At 38.9% G+C, this 19,406-nt stretch overlaps 1 protein-coding gene across 5 annotated transcripts in view; it reads left to right on the top strand.

Moving 5' to 3' along the window:
• The window catches only part of LYST (lysosomal trafficking regulator), a 186,678-nt gene that overhangs the window by 46,890 nt on the left and 120,382 nt on the right, over nt 1–19,406 (top strand). For 4 of the 5 annotated variants that reach the window (XM_078077736.1, XM_078077737.1, XM_078077739.1 and 1 more), the window contains 5 exons: nt 8,311–8,401; nt 10,531–12,610; nt 14,059–15,088; nt 16,770–16,931; nt 18,600–18,756. In XM_078077736.1, the coding sequence (XP_077933862.1) occupies nt 8,311–8,401; nt 10,531–12,610; nt 14,059–15,088; nt 16,770–16,931; nt 18,600–18,756 (3,520 nt within the window). The remainder of the gene's footprint in view (nt 1–8,310; nt 8,402–10,530; nt 12,611–14,058; nt 15,089–16,769; nt 16,932–18,599; nt 18,757–19,406) is intronic. The other variant, XM_078077740.1, reaches the window with a different exon arrangement.

The following is a 19,406-nucleotide window of genomic DNA, read 5'->3' as shown; positions in this document are numbered from 1 at the left end:
TTTCTAAATGTTAAAACCATCATTTGCATTCCTGGGATAAACTCCATTTGGTCATGATTTATTATATACAGACATGTTAATCTGTTTATTCTTCAGAAAAAAATAGTCTCCTTAAATAGCAAAAGTATGTTCTTTTCAATGGTTAAAGATACCATGGTTGAAGCTTATATGCAGACCTTTACATGTTTTTTGAGAGAAAATTTGTCCAGCACAAAAAGGAAGAGTTATCTTAGATTTTAATCTTGGCACCAGCATCAATGAGATGGGTGACTTCAGTTTGTGACAAGCTGCTTCAGATCTCCCTGTCCTCATCAGGAACAATTTAAATACATTAAGTTGGATGACTTAAAAGATCTCTTCCAACATAAAAAGTATTTGTTTTCATATAACATTTGATAATAACAGTTTCTGATTTTTTTCTATACCCTGGTTATAAATATATACAGCTTAATTCTGATGTAATGAATAGAAAATCACAGTAATTTATTACCAACATAAGTGTGATAAATACTACTTTTTAAAACTTCAGCATATGAATTTCCATACCTGTTCACACTTTATGAATGCTCTATAAAGTCGTTACTTATTTTGCTGAGTAAAATGTGAAGTTTTACTGGAAGAGGTTATATATTTATGAACAAAACATTATTTAAAAATTATAATAGGTCTCTTTTTCAGCTGTTTTCTGTGTAAGAGAGTACTTTTTTCTTCCTACAGTTTTGTAGTTTTACCACTTTAATATATAGTACTACATAAATGGCCTATCATTGTAATATATAAAATAAGTATAATAGAAAAATATCAGACTTTTAGAAGTATGGCTACACAATTCATTCACTAGTTTATTCAGCAGGCCACGAAGTACCTACAAATGCCAGCACCTCTGCTAGATGCAGAGATAAAAGAGCAGAGGCTGTCCTTACCAGGAGCTCTTAGCTTTCGAAGAGACGGACAGATTGAAAAAAAGGCAATGATGACAAAACAGTGTGAAAGTATTTGGAGAGTGCAAAGGAGAGGGCCAATGATGCTTCTTAGAGAAATTGGCATCTCTAAGTAGGGATTAGCAATGTAGAAAAGGGAGGAAGCATTGGACCAGGGGAACCGCAGATGCGGACCTCGGAGGCTAGAGAAGGAAGAACATTCAGTGACCTAGCAGTAGTTTAGTGGGCTTGGAGCAAAGGCTGTATGTGTGGTTTAGGTGGGTGGGAGGACTAGGCAGGCAGAGGCCATGTGATGGCAAGCCCCGTGTACCATATTTAAGAGGAGTAAGTTTTTTTTCTGAAAACATTGGGGAGGTTTTGTTTGTTTTGTTTTGTTTTGTTTTTTTTACATGGAGGAGATTTTGAAGCAAGAAAATAGGCAATGAAAATGGTTCTTCAGATTTGACAAGTCATTGGAAATATTGGTGAGAATTATTTCAGTAGCAAAATAATGCAAACTTTTAAAATTAGTAGAGGCAATTATAATATGTGAACTTTAATTTACTACTCTAGTTTTACAGATTCTGTTTACACACATGCCAAGATCTATCTGTGCATGATTAGTTTGGCAGGAATGAGGGAGTAGGGGGGATGCTGGTATTCCTACTTCTTGGAGTAGTGAGAGTATCATCTTGGCCTCTAGACAGTGGTGCTACCCACAGAGAGCAGGTAATCCAGTGAGTTATCTCCCTTTACACCCAGGCTAATAGATAGGAGCAATGAATATATCAGGTGATTGCTGCGTAACAGAGCACATTCCAAAAACTTAGCAGCATAAAACAACAAGGATTCCTTTGCTCATGTGTCTGTGAGTTGGCAGCTCAGGTAGACCCAGCCGGGATCACAGCGTCCGCTAATTGTGGGGTCAGCTGGGCTGACCTCTGACTGTGCAGTCTTTTGGCAGAAGACTGAGGGCTGTTGGATGGGGCTGTCGGCCAGACTGCCTCAGAGGCTTCTTTGATTTCAGTAGGTGAGGCGAGGTTCCTTTACATGGTTTTGTGGAGGCATTATTCCAGGAGGGGAGCAGAGAAGCTGCAAGATGTCACATAACATCACTTCTGCCACGTTCTGTTGGTCAAAGCAAGTCACAAGTTCAGTGCAGAATGAAGGGATGGGAACACAGACTCCATCATTTCAGGAGAAGATAATTTGTGGCCATATTTTATCTACCATCATCTCTTCTCTGGCCACAGTTATTAGCATTCCTCCCACACTCCCTCTCCCACAGGACTCTCAAAGTATCGTCCCATCATGGCATCAGGCTTGAAGTTTCTGATCCCATGATATGTATCAGTTCTGCATGCAGATGAGGCTTCCAGGTGCAGTGCTTTGGTTACAGCTCTTCTTGATTGAGAGACTTGTGAACACAAAAGCCACACTCACCCATATACAGTGATGAGTAGGGACAAGTTAACACACTAGATACTTGTATTCAGAAAGGAGAGTGACCAGGGCGCCTGGATGGCTCAGCTGGTGAAGTGGCTGCCTTCGGCTCAGGTCATGATCCCAGGGTCCTGGGATTGAGTCCCACATCGGGCTCCCTGCTCAGCGGAGAGCCTGCTTCTCCCTCTGCCTACAGCTCCCCTGCTTGTGCTCTCTCTCTCTGTCAAGTAAATACATAAAATCTTAAAAGAGAGAGAGAAAAAGAAAGGAAAGTGACCAGAGGCATGTAGCAGTCACTGATTGATCCACTGAGCTCCTGGCAGGCATGTCAGTGACCCCTATTCTTGGGGCAGGGGATGTTCTCTTCTGTGGGAGTGCTTCCTTAATCCATGGTTCTCCAGGGCTCTGGGCTCCATCCTCCGAGGTGTCTTCTCTTTTCCTTAAGAGACAGCTTATAAAGTGCAGCTTTCTTACTGTTTCACACCTGTAGGAAAGTGAGGGCCCAGTGGTCTCTATACATTTTGAATTGTCTCTGTTCCTTTTAGTCCAAGCTGCTGGTATTTTTTAATAATACAATTTTCTTTAAAAATGTTATGGGTTTCCTCTGAATTTTAATGGAGTCCGCCGCATCCCCCAAAAGCCACATCTATAATTGTTTTTGAGACAGACCTCTCTACTTTGGGCATGTAAAGCTTGTGTGGAATAATGTCCACAAGATTCTTAGGTAGTACTTTTGTCTAGCGGATAGGTTTTACTAGGTACCACTTAAAGTCTTTCTGGAGTCCTAACAAAGAGAAATACAGCCAGTTTATAACCCTGCTTTGCTGGGAGAGGAGGAGAAAGCCAACAGGGACTGGTTGGGCGAACTGGGGCCTGCAGACCCAAATCCTGCTGTGAGTGATCTGTTTCTGGACAGCCCACAAGCTAAGAATAGTTTTTGAGTTTTTAAAGGGTCGTTAAAAGAAACAGAAGAATGTACAACAGAGGCCATATATGATTCAAAAAGCCAAAAGATGTTTACTCTCTGGATGTTTACAAAAACAGGTTGCCACCCCTGTTATAATTCAAGAAGAACTCTGAGCATAATGTTTGACATCAATGGGAAAAAGCAGTACATTTAGCTCTACTGAGACATCAAAAACGTTTGATGAAATTAATCCATTCTTAACAAAAACTCACAAAATAGATTAAGAATAGAGGGTGCCATATACAAAGAGTAGAAAAACCAGTAATATTTTTTAGGAAGAAGCTCTACAATAGAATCAACATAAGAATAACTCTTTATGACTATTTCTGTTTGTTTTCATGTTTTAAAAACACACAGTAGTAAAGTGGATCATGAAGGTAATGACAGCTAAAATATGAGAAAGATGGAGAAATAAAAATACCATTCTTCAAGTGATACATACAGAAAAATCCAAAAGATCGTTGTTTCCTTTAGCCACAGCTATATAGCTAGAAAATAAAAGAAAAAAGATTCTGTTTACAGTACTAATGAAGAAATGTTCTTATATATATGTGTGTGTGTCTACACATGTACATTAGAAATAATTATAAAATTCTGATAGAAGAAATAAAGGACTTAACACACATATTTCTGCTTACATCTGGAACATTAAATTTAATTAGCATGTCAAAATGCTGATTTAGAGTAATATCATTAATACCAATTAAAGTAACTTCAGTCGTCTTCCATCACATTCTGAATCCAGTCCAAGCACTAAGCTTAGCCTGTCGTCCTGAGGTCCTTGAACCCCACTGGTCTGGTTCCCCCCTGCCTTTGCAGCTTCCTGGACATCCGTCTGCCTTGCATCTCAGCCCTTCCCCTGACTCATTTGCCCTTCCTCTCCCATCCTGTCACCATTACTTGAACTGTGAAAGGAAGTGCCTGACACCTGGTAGGTACCTAAAATATGTTTCTTAAATCGTGCTAAAAAATTACCACCTGAGTGAGAGTGATTTTACTGTTTATTATTGCTGGGGAATTTAAAAAGGCATGTTGCTGTCCTTTTCCCTGCAGAAGGAGAAACATAAAAATGTAAGTATTAAGCAAAGAGTGGTGTGATTTCTATAGATTGGACAGTCTAGGAATAGCCAGGAATCTATGTAGGTGTATATTGCCAAATATGGCATATTGAGAACTTTCTCCTTGTTGACATGAGGTAGCACCCCATTCCTCTGGACACTGTGACTAATTAGGACCTTGGGAGAGAAAAAACAGAGCTTGGGGTGAAATAGAGGACTGCAAGTTCTAGTTTACCAGGATGCTCACAAATAAGAGAAAAAGATTTTCTGACTTGCAAAGGGATAGAATGATTCCTGTGGTTTCTTTGGAATTTGAAAGGATAAGTAAATCTGGAAACATGCAATACCTAAAAAAGTAATGGATCCAGAGGAATATCAAGAGCTTCCCCAATGATGAATTGTTTAGAAATTAATTGTGATTTAATGAAGTCAAGAGTTGTTCACTCGCTGTTATATTGGGCCACGGGGAGACAAGTGGTGTCCTCCTCAGGACTGCAATTCCAGCAGGAGTGGCAAAAACCAAAATGCTTCAGTTTCATTCCTTTGAAAGGCCCATGGTTTCCAAGAACAAATCCACTTGGTGAAATGGGGGCACAGGCATGAAGTCCTGAGGGGTGGGGGGAAACAGTAAACTTGGGTTGGTGTGAGAGAAAAAGCTTCACAAAAGAGGTTTTGCCAGCTGAGCCTTGAAGGTAGTGAGGGCCCCCCTAGCTAAGTGGAAGGAGTGAGAAAGGTTGCAGACCATGCGTCATGCAGAGGCTGGGAGGCAGGAATGCCTATTCGCGTAGCAATGACGATTTGCCAGTGTACTGTTGTGGAGCAAGGGCTGGGGCACTTCACATACTCTTAAGGTTTCCACAAGCTCTGTTGGAATGTTATTAGTTCATCTGACAAAGATATAGACTCAGATCAGGAGGACTCTACATGAATGGTGTGCCCAAAATTGGTTTACATTTTTTAAAAGACCATATACATTTTGCTGGCATCTTTAAAAATGTCGAGGTACATACTGAGTATGAGCTGTACGTGGAAATGTTATCCAGGCATCTTTAGTCTTCCTAATTTTGAGGTAAAAGCACATGGAAATAGGCCCCTTGGAAATAATTTTGACTATGCATCCAGAATTTAAAGTCATTCATGCCGATAACATTATCATCCAACTCTGTACTAGGCATTGGGTGTCAAGAAAGAGGGGTGATTGCTAAGGACTAGGGCCTGGGCCCAGGAGTCCATGCTCTGAGAGAGCTCTGGGAAGAACGTTTGGAAAAGTTTTCCATCCTAATAGACATTAATCCAAACTCCTTCACATGGCCCACAGGCCACATTAGATCTGGCACTCACCACGTCACCAACCTCTGCCCTCAAGCCTCATCTCCTGGCACTCCCCCCATTCTATTCCAGCCACACTGGCCGGCTTGCTGTTCTGTGAAATAGCCAAGCCCATTCCCGACCCTTTGTGTACTTCCTAGGAGCCCTTTTCCTCCAAACCTTTGCATGGATTCCTTCTTCTCTTTGAGTATCTGCTCAAGTGGCCCATCCTGAACAGCCTATCTAAATGTCCTCCTTTTAGTCACTCTATAATCCCTGTCCTGTTTAATTTTCTTCATAGCACAGCATTCTGTATGAAATTGTCTTATTTGTACCCATTATTTTCCATCTCCCCTGCTAGAGTGTCAGCTTTGTGAGAAGGCGAATTTTGTCTTCCTTGTTCACCACTCCATCCGAAGTGTCTGGCACATGGTAGGGGCTCAATAAATATTTGCTGAATCATGGAGGACAACTGGCATTCAGACATGAACAGTTCAGCAAGTTGTTTGCTGTACCAGAAGTCAATCAGGAACGTGATCTCTAACTTGCTGAGGGGGGATTAGAGAAGTCTCTCCACGGAGGAACTAAGACTTGCCTGAAGAATGAGTTGGCCTTTGGCAGATGGGAAGATGATGGTGGAGAATTGCAAGAGCAATGTGTGTGAGGAAGACATACTGGGGAGTACAGACCTGACCCGTGGTGTTCAGGAAACCCTTCAGAGCTGGACATGTGGGGATGGGTCAGGGTTGGTGGTGGGAGTTGAAACTGGACAAGTCAGTAGGAATCACGTCATGAAGGGTCTTCTAAGCATGAAAAGAAGCTCAGATTTTACTTTTGAAGTATTTTCAGCCTTTTCATAACCAGGGCACTAGAAGGAATAGTCTGAGTGCTGTGTCCCTGCTTTCTCATTCCCTTTCAGCTCTTCAGCCTACTGCAATCTGACTTGTATCCTTATCACTACCTTAATACTGAGTTTGTTAAGGTTGCCAGTGACCCTCTACTTGACAGATGCTTTACGGCCATTATCTTAGACAACTAAAGAACAACAGCTCTTGACCTGGTTGGCTTTCTTCTTTCCCAACTGCTCTCTTCCCTTGATTTCTCTTGTTCTACATCTCTTTGGGGGAGCTACTTCTCGGCCTCCTTGGCAGGCTTCTCACCAGCACTACCATTCTTCATTCTTGAAGTATTGCTCTCCAGAGCTCCATTCCCATCTGTCCTCTCTTGTCATTCTGCATTCTCTCCTTAGGAAATCTGTGTCCTTGACTTCTGCCCCAGTGACTCCCAAGTCTTTTTATGTACTTCATATCTTTTTCTTAAGCTCCAAATCTATATATCCAACTATTGACTAAAAAGCTCTCTCCATCTGAATATCCCACAGACACCTCAGACTTAATATGTCTAAACAATAGATCCATCATCTCTATCCCAACCTAGTACCACTCCTAAATTTCCTATCTTGGTGAGGACATTATTAGTCACCTTGTTGCCTAAACCAGAATTCTTTGAGTTCTTGCGGATCTTTTTTTTCCCCCTTACACTCCATAGATAATCAACTGCAAGTCATTTCAGTTCTTCCTTGCAGTTTCTCAAAAATGTTTCCTTTTCAATTTTACTGTAGAGCACTTCCGTTTATCATTCTCTGTCATCTGGGTTATTGTTTCCCTGCCTCTAACACTGATCCATCCCTTTCCCTTCCCACCCCAATTCTGTCCTCTATATAGTGGCTAGAGTGGTCTTTCTAACAAGCAAATCTGATTATATTACTCTGACTTCTTCTGCACTGACTGAAGTGAGGAACTTAAACTTGATTTGTCACTAATTCCCTGACCACCCATGTCCCCAGTGTCCCAGTCTAGCTCTCTAGCTCCAGTCCCACTTCCACACTTCTAACTGTAATGATCGCTCCTTTATCTGAACTCCTAAACTGATTATCTGTACCACACCCAGGTACTGACTTATACTACATGCCTTCTATTGTTCTTTAACTGTTTGTGTGTATGTATTTTATGGACCAAATGAGGGGACCTTCTCCAGGACCATATCCTCCAGAAAGGGTAAGACAGTAAGTGCTGTGGACATAGTGTGCAGTCAATACATATTTATTAGATTATCTTCACTAATAAGTCTTTCTCTCTTTATATATATATATATATATATATCATTTATTAATAATGTCAATTTCTCTTTTTAAAATTGTGTTCTCTGAGTTTTACATTTAACTGCATGAAGATTTTGTTTTTCTAGTAACTTCATGTTATTGGTTTGCTAATTAATAGGGCTTAACTTTTCATTTTCACCTAGCAAATTTGTTTTTTCAGCGATGAGAAATTCTTGCCATGTGCATGGTGGTAATAACAGCTATTTTGGGAAAAATCAGCAAGAATGTGCTAAATACCGTCAAATACTCTTACATTCTTCTGTCCTTGGAAAGGTTTATAAATTGAGAAGTACCACAACTTTAATTGGATTTAAGATAGGTTAATTTGACTCTTAGCTTTTCAAATGCAACCTTTCAAGAAAAGGGATTTTTTGGTTCAATTTAAGACAAGGTACTAGGAATTATGTGTCTCATGACCTCAGAACATGAAGGATTGCTTTGTTTCTAATACAGGCATTGACATGTAGAGAAGAACTCCTTACTCTGCTTCTATCACTCCTTCCACTGGTATGGAAGATACCCGTTCAAGAAGAAAAGGCAGCAGGTATGTTTCTTTTATCACATCACTTGTGTTATCAAAATTCCACTGGGGAAAGAAGTACCATGGAAAAGTTCCTTCTACCTTAATAGTTGATACAGTTCAAATTCAGAACAGTATATATTAGCATGATACTTGACAGGAGAAGTTCTTTAGGCAGATGCATTTTTATTTCTGCTAATAATACAAAAACCATGGTGCTTCTTAGGGGATTATTCAAATATAACAATGATCAGAAAATATATGAAGAAGCAGAACACTTAGCAGAAGGAGTCAATCTAGGTGCGCAACCCCATCAGAGAAATGGATAGTGGAAAGTTTGAAGAAAGAAATGAAAGCTCCTCGCTTATTTTATTTTATTTTATTTTTATTTGAGAGAGAGAGAGGCAAAGGGAGAGGGAGTAGCAGGCTCCCTGCTCAGCATGTGGGTCTTAATCCCAGGACCCTGGGATCATGACCTGAGCCAAAGGCAGACAATCTGCTGAGCCACCCAGGTGCCCTTCCTTCACTTATTTTAAAGACTGCTTTTTGGGGCACCTGGGTGGCTCAGTCGGTTAAGCGGCTGCCTTCGGCCCAGGTCATGATTCCAGGGTTCTGGGATCGAGCCCCACGTTGGGCTCCCTGCTGAGTGGGGAGCCTACTTCTCTCTCTCCCTCTACCTGCTGCTCCCCCTGCTTGTGCTCTCTCTCTCTCTCGCTCTAAAAAAAAAAAAAAAAAAAGACTGCTTTTTATTACCAGTACTCTACTGATGACTTTTGCAATTTAGTTTAGTTTTTTTTTTATGTTCTTTGAAGGGATTAATTTGAAGTAATATTTTGTTTCAAGGCTGGATAGAATTATTACACTTAAGATCAACACAGTTTTAGTATCTCATTTTGAAAAAAAATTTTAAATTACACACACACACACATATATCTATATCATATTAGGTATATGAAACTTAGTTTGAATGTTTCAGTGGAGGAATTAACAGTTTAACAGTTTTCCCCTTGACCATTTCTGGGATATGTGAATTGTGAGATGTTTCACGATATCTCAGGTTAACATAAATCCTTCTCTCTGGTAGTTCAACACCATATATGCATTTTTAACACATTTCTGATAAGGAGCTCTCTTTTTAGGGGATTATGTAAATATTGTTGTAATATTGTTATCCTGCTTATTTGTTGATTCACTAACTCTGCTCTCATTTTCTTCCGAATTTGTAGAATTCACAAATTGTTTCTCACTTAAGATATCCGATTAGCGTTCTTTTAGGAAAGTTATCTTCATTGCCTGCATCTTTTGTGTAGGTAGAATTTGTCAGACTCTTTAATTTCTCCCTTTCCTCTCTTAATTAAGGCACAGATCTTTTATTTATAGATTATTTATTCATTCTAAATTGCAACTATATTTTTCACATAGATCTTACTATGTAGTATTGCAAAGGGAAAGACTGATTTTGCTAACTTTTTAATTAGTAAGGAGGATTTATTCATTTCCCCAAGAAATAGATACTGCATGTGGTCCATGTTCCAGGTCCTAGGTTCTAGGCACTGAGGATGCAACAGGGATGCCTGTGCCTAGTTCAGTGTGTGGCACATTCAGTAAATATTTTGAATGAAAAACTCTATTTTAACCTCAATCTTGGAGAACAGTTGGTATCTATTATATGATTTTAAAATAATTTTGGAACATCTTAAAGTTCTTAAGTTATATCAGGGCTATAAAATAAATGCTATTTTTGAGACTATAATATACTCCTTTTCTTAATTAATGGCCCTATTAGAGGAGATTTGTAAAATGGTGTGAACAGTAGTGCTAAATCCCAGATAATCTAGAGTCTCTTATGTTGATGTCAGAATGCAATGTATGGTTTTAAATCAGATTTATATCCCTAATTTTGTTCTCCTTTGTTGTTTTCAAAATCAATTTGTATCCTTTGAACCGGTGCTACCTGGTACAGAGCATGAGAAGAGTAAGTGTAGGGGGAAGTGATCCAGAGACATAACAAATAGCTAAAGGAAATCAGCCCAGGATAAATAAACTGAGGGAAAGCTCCTAAAGTGGAAGATAAATAAGAGAGTAATCACCTCTACCAATTGAGTTTGAAAACATATTAAGGTGTTCTAAATTTTCTTTCTTTATCTTATCAGATTTTAATCTATCATTCTCAGCTGATATAATCCTGACCAAAGAAAAGAACTCAAGTTCACAAAGATCTACTCAGGAAAAATTATATTTAGAAGGAAGTGCCCTATCTGGTCAGGTTTCTGCAAAAGTAAACATTTTTCGGAAAAGCAGACGGCAGCATAAAACTACCCACCGCTATTCGATAAGAGATGCAAGAAAGACACGGCTCTCCACCTCAGACTCAGAAGCCAATTCAGACGACAAGAGCATAGCGATGAATAAGCATCGAAGGCCCCGTCTGCTACAGCATTTTGTAACACAGTCTCCTAAAGACGACCACCTTACAGCTAAACTTGACCACTTATCAACCAAAGAACAGACTCCTCCTGACACAATGGCTTTGGAAAATTCCAAGGAGATTATTCCAAGACAGGAGTCAAACAGTGACATTTTGAGTGAGCCAGCTGCCTTGTCTATTATCAGTCACATGAATAATTCTCCTTTTGACTTATGTCATGTTTTGTTATCTTTATTAGAGAAAGTTTGTAAGTTTGACATGACCTTGAATCATAATTCTGCTCTGGCAGCCACTGTAGTGCCCACACTGACTGAATTTCTAACAGGCTTTGGGGACTGCTGTAATCTAAGCGACAACTTGGAGAGTCAGATGCTTTCTACAGGTTGGACTGAAGAACCGGTGGCTTTGGTTCAACGGATGCTTTTTCGAACAGTGTTGCATCTTATGTCAGTAGATATTAGTACTGCAGAGATGATGCCAGAAAATCTTAGGAAAAATTTAACGGAATTGCTGAGAGCAGCTTTAAAAATTAGAACTTGCCTAGAAAAGCAGCCTGACCCCTTCGCACCAAGACAGAAGAGAACACTACAGGAGGTTCGAGAAGGTTTTGTGTTTTCAAAGTATCGTCATAGAGCCCTTCTTTTGCCGGAGCTTCTAGAAGGGGTTCTGCAGATCCTGATCTGTTGTCTTCAAAGTGCAGCTTCCAATCCCTTTTTCTTCAGTCAAGCCATGGATTTGGTTCAAGAATTCATTCAGCACCACGGATTCAACTTATTTGAAACAGCCGTTCTTCAAATGGAATGGCTGGTTTTAAGAGAGGGAGTTCCCACTGAGGCCTCAGAACATCTGAAAGCCCTCATAAATAGTGTGATGAAAATCATGAGCACTGTCAAAAAAGTGAAATCAGAGCAACTTCATCATTCAATGTGTACAAGGAAAAGGCACCGACGATGTGAATATTCTCACTTTATGCACCACCACAGAGACCTCTCAGGTCTCCTGGTTTCGGCTTTTAAAAACCAGGTTTCCAAAAACCCATTTGAAGAGACTGCAGATGGAGACGTTCATTATCCTGAGCGGTGCTGTTGTATCGCGGTGTGCGCTCATCAGTGCTTACGCTTACTCCAGCAGGCTTCCTTGAGCAGCACCTGTGTCCAGATTCTGTCGGGCATCCAGAACGTCGGAATATGCTGTTGCATGGATCCCAAATCCATAATCATCCCTTTGCTCCATGCTTTTCAGCTGCCTGCGCTGAAGCATTTTCAGCAGCATATATTGAATATCCTTAACAAGCTTATTTTGGATCAGTTAGGAGGAGCTGAGACACCGCAAAAAATTAAACAAGCAACTTGCAATATTTGTACCATTGACCCTGATCAACTGGCCAAATTAGAAGAGACACTGCAGGGAAACTCATGTGATGCTGCACCTTCCCCAAGTCTGTCCAGCCCTTCCTACAAATTTCAAGGGATCTTGCCCAGCAGTGGATCTGAAGACTTGCTGTGGAAATGGGATGCCTTAGAGGCTTATCAGAAGTTTGTTTTTGAAGAAGACAGGTTACGTAGTGTACAGGTTGCAAATCACATCTGCAGTCTAATCCAGAAAGGCAATGTAGTTGTCCAGTGGAAACTGTATAATTCCGTATTTAATCCTGTGCTCCAGCGAGGCGTTCAATTAGCACATCATTGTCAACACCTTAGCATCACGTCAGCTCCAACTCATGTATGTAGCCATCATGACCAGTGTTTGCCTCAGGAAGTGCTTCAAATTTATTTAAAAACTCTGCCTACTCTGCTTAAATCAAGGTTTGTATGTGTGCACGTGTGCAGATACCTTTTCCTTGCTGTATGCTTTTGACTGTCTTTCCCCATTATTCTTTCCTAGGATTTAATTTTAGTTTAACAACAAAAAGTGTTCCCATCCCATGTCAGTTTGCTTTACCTTCATTTATTGATTGTTCGATCTATTTATCTATTTATTTATTTCAGTTTCCTGGAGTGAGTATAGAGAAGAGCATAGAGCTATTGATTTTAATTTCTCAGTGGAAAAAAAGTTTTAACTATACCTCTGAGGGGAAAGATGGACACAACACAGATATCCAATAGCAGGGGCAAGGTTAAATTAATTAATTTATATTTACTTGACAGAATATTATTAGCCATTAAAAATGATGTATACGAAGATCATGCTGTGACATGAGAAAGTACTTATAATATTTTATCAATAAAACATACAAAATTAAAAATATCACCCACTTATTTACAACTCTGTAAAATACACACATACCTAAAATGATAATTATTTGTCAAGGCAGTAGATTTAAGGGGATCATGATTTCTTAAATACCACATTTACATGTATTATATACACAATGTATATAAAAATAGAAAATACAGATAAGTAAAAAGAAGAAAATTAAAATTACTTAGAATTCTACCAATGAGTTTTTCAGATTTTGTAATTGTCAAGTCTGGTACTTAAAAATTAATTACATAAAAAAAGCTTGCTTTTGGTAGTCTGGTCTTTCAAATTAATGTGTATACCATTTCAAAAACATAATAAAATATAACCTATTATCATTATCTTTGCAATTTTTTTTTTTGATTTCTGACATTCTCACATTGTCTAAATAGAACTGACTTTGATTTGCAAGTTTTGCAACTCTTTGGCGTATTTGTGGACAACCTGGATCTTTGCTGAGCTGACTTATATTAGTTACTACTCTGATTCCAGTGATCCAGACCCATGAGACTCACCAGAGACAGCTGAAAATCTTCAGACCTGTAGTTTGGTTCCTTCCCTTTATGAGGTGCAGATGTAAAACAAATAAAAAGTCCTGAATAAACCATCAGGCAAACAAACAAATGGACACACACATGCCTGCCTGTTTTCAGAGTTTGTCCATCTCAAGTGTGGAGGTGGTTGTGGCATTTAGAATTTATACAGAACCTGCCGTTTGGGGAAAAGTGTTCTTTCCCGAATTGCTTCATTTAGCTTGGGATGCATGTAATCCATTCCTTCTAAATGATGCTAGAGTCATATGTGCAGTGTTTGAAGAGGGATGTATGTGAAAGTAATTAGAAAGTAATTTGAGATCCTGCTCTAATGAAGAACACCAGCCAGATAATTGACGAATTAGATTAGTGTTTAGTATATACCACATGCAGCAATGACATATTTAAATAGTATATGTACCTATCTATAAATGATGTTTCTATATGTAAAATCTTGTGTATTTTTTTTTCTCTCACAGGGTAATAAGAGATTTGTTTTTAAGTTGTAATGGAGTAAATCAAATAATTGAATTAAATTATTTAGATGGTATTCGAAGTCATTCCCTAAAAGCATTTGAAACTCTGATAATCAGCCTAGGGGAACAACAAAAAGATTCTTCAATTCCAGGTATTGATGGGATAGACGTCGAACAGAAGGAATTGTCATCTTTAAATGTAGGTACTTCTTTTCGTAACCAGCAAGCTTACTCAGATTCTCCTCAGAGTCTTAGCAAATTTTATGCCAGTCTCAAAGAAGCCTATCCGAAGAAACGGAAGTCTGTTAACCAGGATGTTCATATCAACATGATAAACCTGTTCCTCTGTGTGGCATTCTTATGTGTAAGTAAGGAAGCGGAATCTGATAGAGAGTCAGCCAATGATTCAGAAGATACTTCTGGCTATGACAGTACAGCGAGTGAACCTTTACGTCATATGCCGCCATGTTTATCTCCCGAGAGCCTGGTCTTGCCTTCTCCCAAACATATGCACCAAGCAGCAGATATTTGGTCCATGTGTCGTTGGATCTACATGTTGAGTCCTGTTTTCCAGAAACAGTTTTACAGGCTTGGTGGTTTCCAGGCTTGCCATAAATTAATATTTATGATCATACAGAAACTGTTCAGAAGTCATGAAGAGGAGCAAGGGAAAAGGGAAGGAGGCCTAAATGTACATGAAAACCAAGATATAAGTAGAACTTCTCAATCTGAGATCACCATGAAGGAAGATTTATTATCTTTAACTGTAAAAAGAAGCCCCACACCATCAGAGCTGGGTAGTCTAAACAAGAGTGCTGACAGTGTAAGTAAATTAGAGTCACAGCATATTTCTTCCATAAATGTGGGACATATTTCAGCTACTGAAGCTGCTCCTGAGGAAGCAAAGATATTTACGAGTCGAGAAAGTGAGACATCACTTCAGAGCATACGACTTTTGGAAGCCCTTCTGGCCATTTGTCTTCATAGCACCAGAGCTAGTCAGCAAAAGATGGAATTAGAGTTACCTAATCAGGTAATAACTTGTCCTTTGTTCAGCTTTATATATATGTATTTACTTATTTCAAAGTTCTAACATAAAAATTATTGTCATTTTGTTTTTCCAAAGAGTCTAAGTTTTGAGAAGCTCTTGTATGCTTAGCACAGTACCAGGTACTGTGGAGGACAGAGGAGTACCTGACCCAGTTCTTGCCCTCAAGAAGCTTATAGTTTAGTTTGGAATGCAAAATCCACATGTGTCGAAGTTACCAATCCTAAAAGGCATTAGATACGCATCATGTGTCAGATGAGTAATAATGGACCTTGTGTTTCAAAGTTCAGACTTTATAATCTCAGTGTGATGCTGTTTGGTGCCCTGCTCAGATCCCCTTTACCAAGCTGATACACCCGTCTGCCATTTGCTACCAGGACTCACATCTGAGTTATCTCCCAAGGATTGCCATTAGCTCATGGGAGACGCCCCTTCTATAGATGCCTGGGAAGGATGCTTATAGCCAGTGATGGATGGATATAGCTCTGTGGAGTGGGGACAGTCTTTGTGGTACAGTTCAGGCTCCAAAGCTTCCCATGGAATTAGGCAGGAGCCAAGCATTTATTCTGAAACCACATTTTTGCCTGGATTTCCGCGCCCCCCCCAATATATTCTGCTTCCCTCACGACCTTACAGATTTTTTCCTGAGAACATTTCTCAGCTGAAAAAGGAATCCTCAGTTTCAGGCCCTGCTTCTAAGAAAACTTCAAATATGTTAGACCCCCTGTTAATAACTCATCACTAACTGTTGGGTCAGCCAGCAGGCTCTCCCTACTGCTGTTCCTGTCTCCCTATTTCCTCCTATCTAAAAAATCTTGATGTCTCCACATTGCTCACAGTTAAAAATCCAAATTCCTTAGGATAGCATACAGAGCCCTTTAGTGTCTTGTGTTCACTTACTTGCCTAGCTTCATGTCCTGCCATTCTTCACCATGCTGCCCATCAACCATACTGAACTAGACGGCTGCTTCTCAAGATGCCACTCCTTGTTATTCTGGACGTGTTCTTCTGCCTAGCACATTCTCTCCCTCTGCCTCTAGGCCTGCTGTCTACTACTTGTTCTTCATTGTCCATCTCATACAACCCTCCCCTGGGACACTTTTGGCAGGTCTCTCAGGCACCTTCTCTCTTTTTGTTTCTCCGAGAACTTTGTTTATAGCTCTAGTGTGGTCATCATCATACCTTGTCTACATGTATCTGTTTCTTACACTGGACTGAGGGAATTCCTTAAAGGGAGAAGTCAGCTTCATATCCATCTTTTGGCCTCATCACCTAATGTAGGGACATAGGCAAGCAGCCTTAGAGTCTACTTCTTAGAGTCTTACAGAATCTCTAAGCATAAGGCATTTGTAAAATGTAGAGATGGTTAATCAAAACTCTGAAGTTTCAACTAATCTTTTTTGTGTTTGATACAGTTAATTTGTGATCCATTGAAATTCAGAATGAAATAAGATGAGTGAAGCATTTGATAAATAAAATGTTACTATGAATTTTAACAGTAGGTATTTGTATAAGAGCTAGATATTTATAGTCCTTTTAATTTCATATCTACTGCAAATAAATGGACTAGCTTTCTCCTTATTAAGTAAATATTATTTATTTTGTCACTGTTTAATTTTTTTAAAGCATGTTATTAATATTCTTAGTATCCTTTATTTTACCTTAGAACTTGTCTGTGGAAAACATATTGTTTGAAATGAGGGACCATCTTTCCCAGTCAAAGGTGATTGAAACAGAATTAGCAAAGCCTTTATTTGATGCCCTGCTTCGAGTCGCACTGGGGAATCATTCAGCAGATTTTGAACACCATGATGCTGTGACTGAGAAGGTATGGATGCAATCCAGTTGTGTTGTTTGGGTATGACTAGCAGAGGTAGACGTATGTGGGATGGGCCTAGGCCTGATGAATGTGGTTAGAACACATGGGCCAGGATTTGGTCAGGTGAGTTCTGGGGGTCATATCTCCATCTTGTGGGATGGATAGTATTTACTCAGTGCCCTATCGTAAAAAACAGGAGAGCAACGTGACATGCTTTTTTTCATCTAATCTGGCAGTTTACTAAGAGTTATTCTCAGGGAGACAGAAATTTATTATTTAATTTGATAAGTCTTACATGTAACTGATAGTTTATTAAATGATAATTCAGGAATGGTGATGACTCAGGTATCTTTTCTGATCCTATATTGGTACAGTTAAATTTCCAGAACCTTGTATTTTAATTTTAAATCACTCAATACAAAAATGACTAGTACTTGCATAGAAATTAGCAGTCATAGTTTTTAAGTTAACATTTTTTCTAAAAGAACTATTTTAATTTTTTTCTTGAAACTGTATGCATATATTTAGTTCACTACCCTCTTCTTTTATGTTTCCTTTACCCTTAATTGTCCTTTATCTTTATGTAAGTTCTTAGTAAAACTGTCCTTTATCTCTATGTAACTTCTCTTTTAATTTCGCAGTCTAGCCATATATATGACATTTTATAATCTTCTGCCACAATATTTTATGTTGCTCTTTGTCATAACTTGAAAAAACTTACTGAAATAGCAACTGATGCCTTTATCATATTCCTGAATCAATTGGTTTACTGGAAAATGTTAAAATACTACTTTATTCTACCTTTTATTAATGTTACAGTGATAAAGTACTCTGAGATGCTTTCAGTGAAAATGTGTTCCAAAGTGAAGATATTGGTAGCATTTTTATAAGAAAAGGAAGATTTCATGCTGCAGGATATTGCACCAGAAGTTAATGCTGAAACTCTCGATTTCTGAAATGCTTGTATATAGACAACTGGATTCTGAAATCTTAAAATTAATCCCTTTGAACAATTTTTATGTCTCCTCTGGTTATCTAATTTATGAGACATTTTATTTATAAAAGTCCTATGGAAAAATCTTTTTCCATGAACAAATGTGTAAAAATAGTATTTATTTGCTAGCATTAAGTTGTAAGAAGTATAATTCCACCTCATTGTGGTTTTTAGTCATTTCCTATTATATAACTAGAGTGAAATTTCATAGACTTCTTTTTCAGTAAAACTGAAATGACCTATAGCTTCATCTGTTAGAGACCCCCATTTCTGAGGTGTTAATAAAGTTGAGAGATTCTGGAAAATTTTGCTGTGTGAATTTCATAATTTATAGTGCTTCATATTGATTCCTGAGGTTTTTTTTCTTAAAGAAAACACTGAAGCTGTCCTTAAAATGATTTTTTTAAAAGATTTTATTTATTTATTTGACAGAGGAGAGACAGCGAGAGAGGGAACACAAGCAGGGGGAGTGGGAGAGGGAGAAACAGGCTTCCTGCCGAGCAGGGAGCCCGATGTGGGGCTCGATCCCAGGACCCTGGGATCGTGACCTGAGCCGAAGGCAGACGCTCAACAACTGAGCCACCTGGGCGCCCCCTTAAAATGATTTTTGAGTAATAAACATTCTATTACTAAACATGAGCAAATATTACAACTTTTGCCTTCTAATTGCACTGATCTTATAGAGTCATCAATCTGAAGAAGAATTGTCATCCCAACCTGGTGATTTTTCAGAAGAAGCTGAGGACTCCCAGTGTTGTAGTCTCAAACTTTTGGTCGAAGAAGAAGGCTATGAAGCAGACAGTGAGAGCAATCCTGAGGATAGTGAAACCCGAGATGATGGTAAAATATCACTGAAGCACTTGTGATTGGATTTGCAAATCAGATTATTAATTAGCAAAATGGTTACAGTAATACCACTTTAGAATTTTGTATTGCCTTGCAATTTAAAAAGTGCATTGCTTTGATCTTATTTGATCTTGACAATAGATTCTGGCGTTTATAATATAGTCAACATAAAACAGATATATTTTGTTATTGCCAACATTGACTGAATGCCTGAGAATACAAGGTAGAGAGAGTCCCTGCTTTCATCAATACTCCAGTAGAAAAAACAAACAGGAGGTGTCAGAAGTGAACAATATGAAGAAATAAAACAGGGTGATGTGATAGTGATTGGGTGGTCAGAGAAGGCCTCACTGAAGATGTTTGGTTTATATTGAGGCCTAAATTTAAAAAAAAAAACTATCCAGACAGATACTGACAGGAAGAGCATTTCAGGCAGTTTATTATAAAGATTGATTAATATAAGGAATACAGACATCTTTTTGTGACATCCAAGGATGCTGCAGCACAGATTTCTTCTTAGCTCACCGCAACCCAACCTGTCCCTAGGATTGCACATGATCCTTTGTCTCTGGGTTTAAAACTTGGGTAGAACAGAATAGATGGGTTGATTGGAGCCAAGAGCTTTCTGGAAGGCTCCATCTTTT

The sequence above is a fragment of the Halichoerus grypus genome, chromosome 7 (genome assembly GCF_964656455.1).
Source record: "Halichoerus grypus chromosome 7, mHalGry1.hap1.1, whole genome shotgun sequence".
Lineage (NCBI taxonomy): Eukaryota > Metazoa > Chordata > Mammalia > Carnivora > Phocidae > Halichoerus > Halichoerus grypus.
The sequence above is the reverse complement of the archived record's forward strand: the minus strand, read 5'-3'. Positions and strand labels throughout refer to the sequence as shown.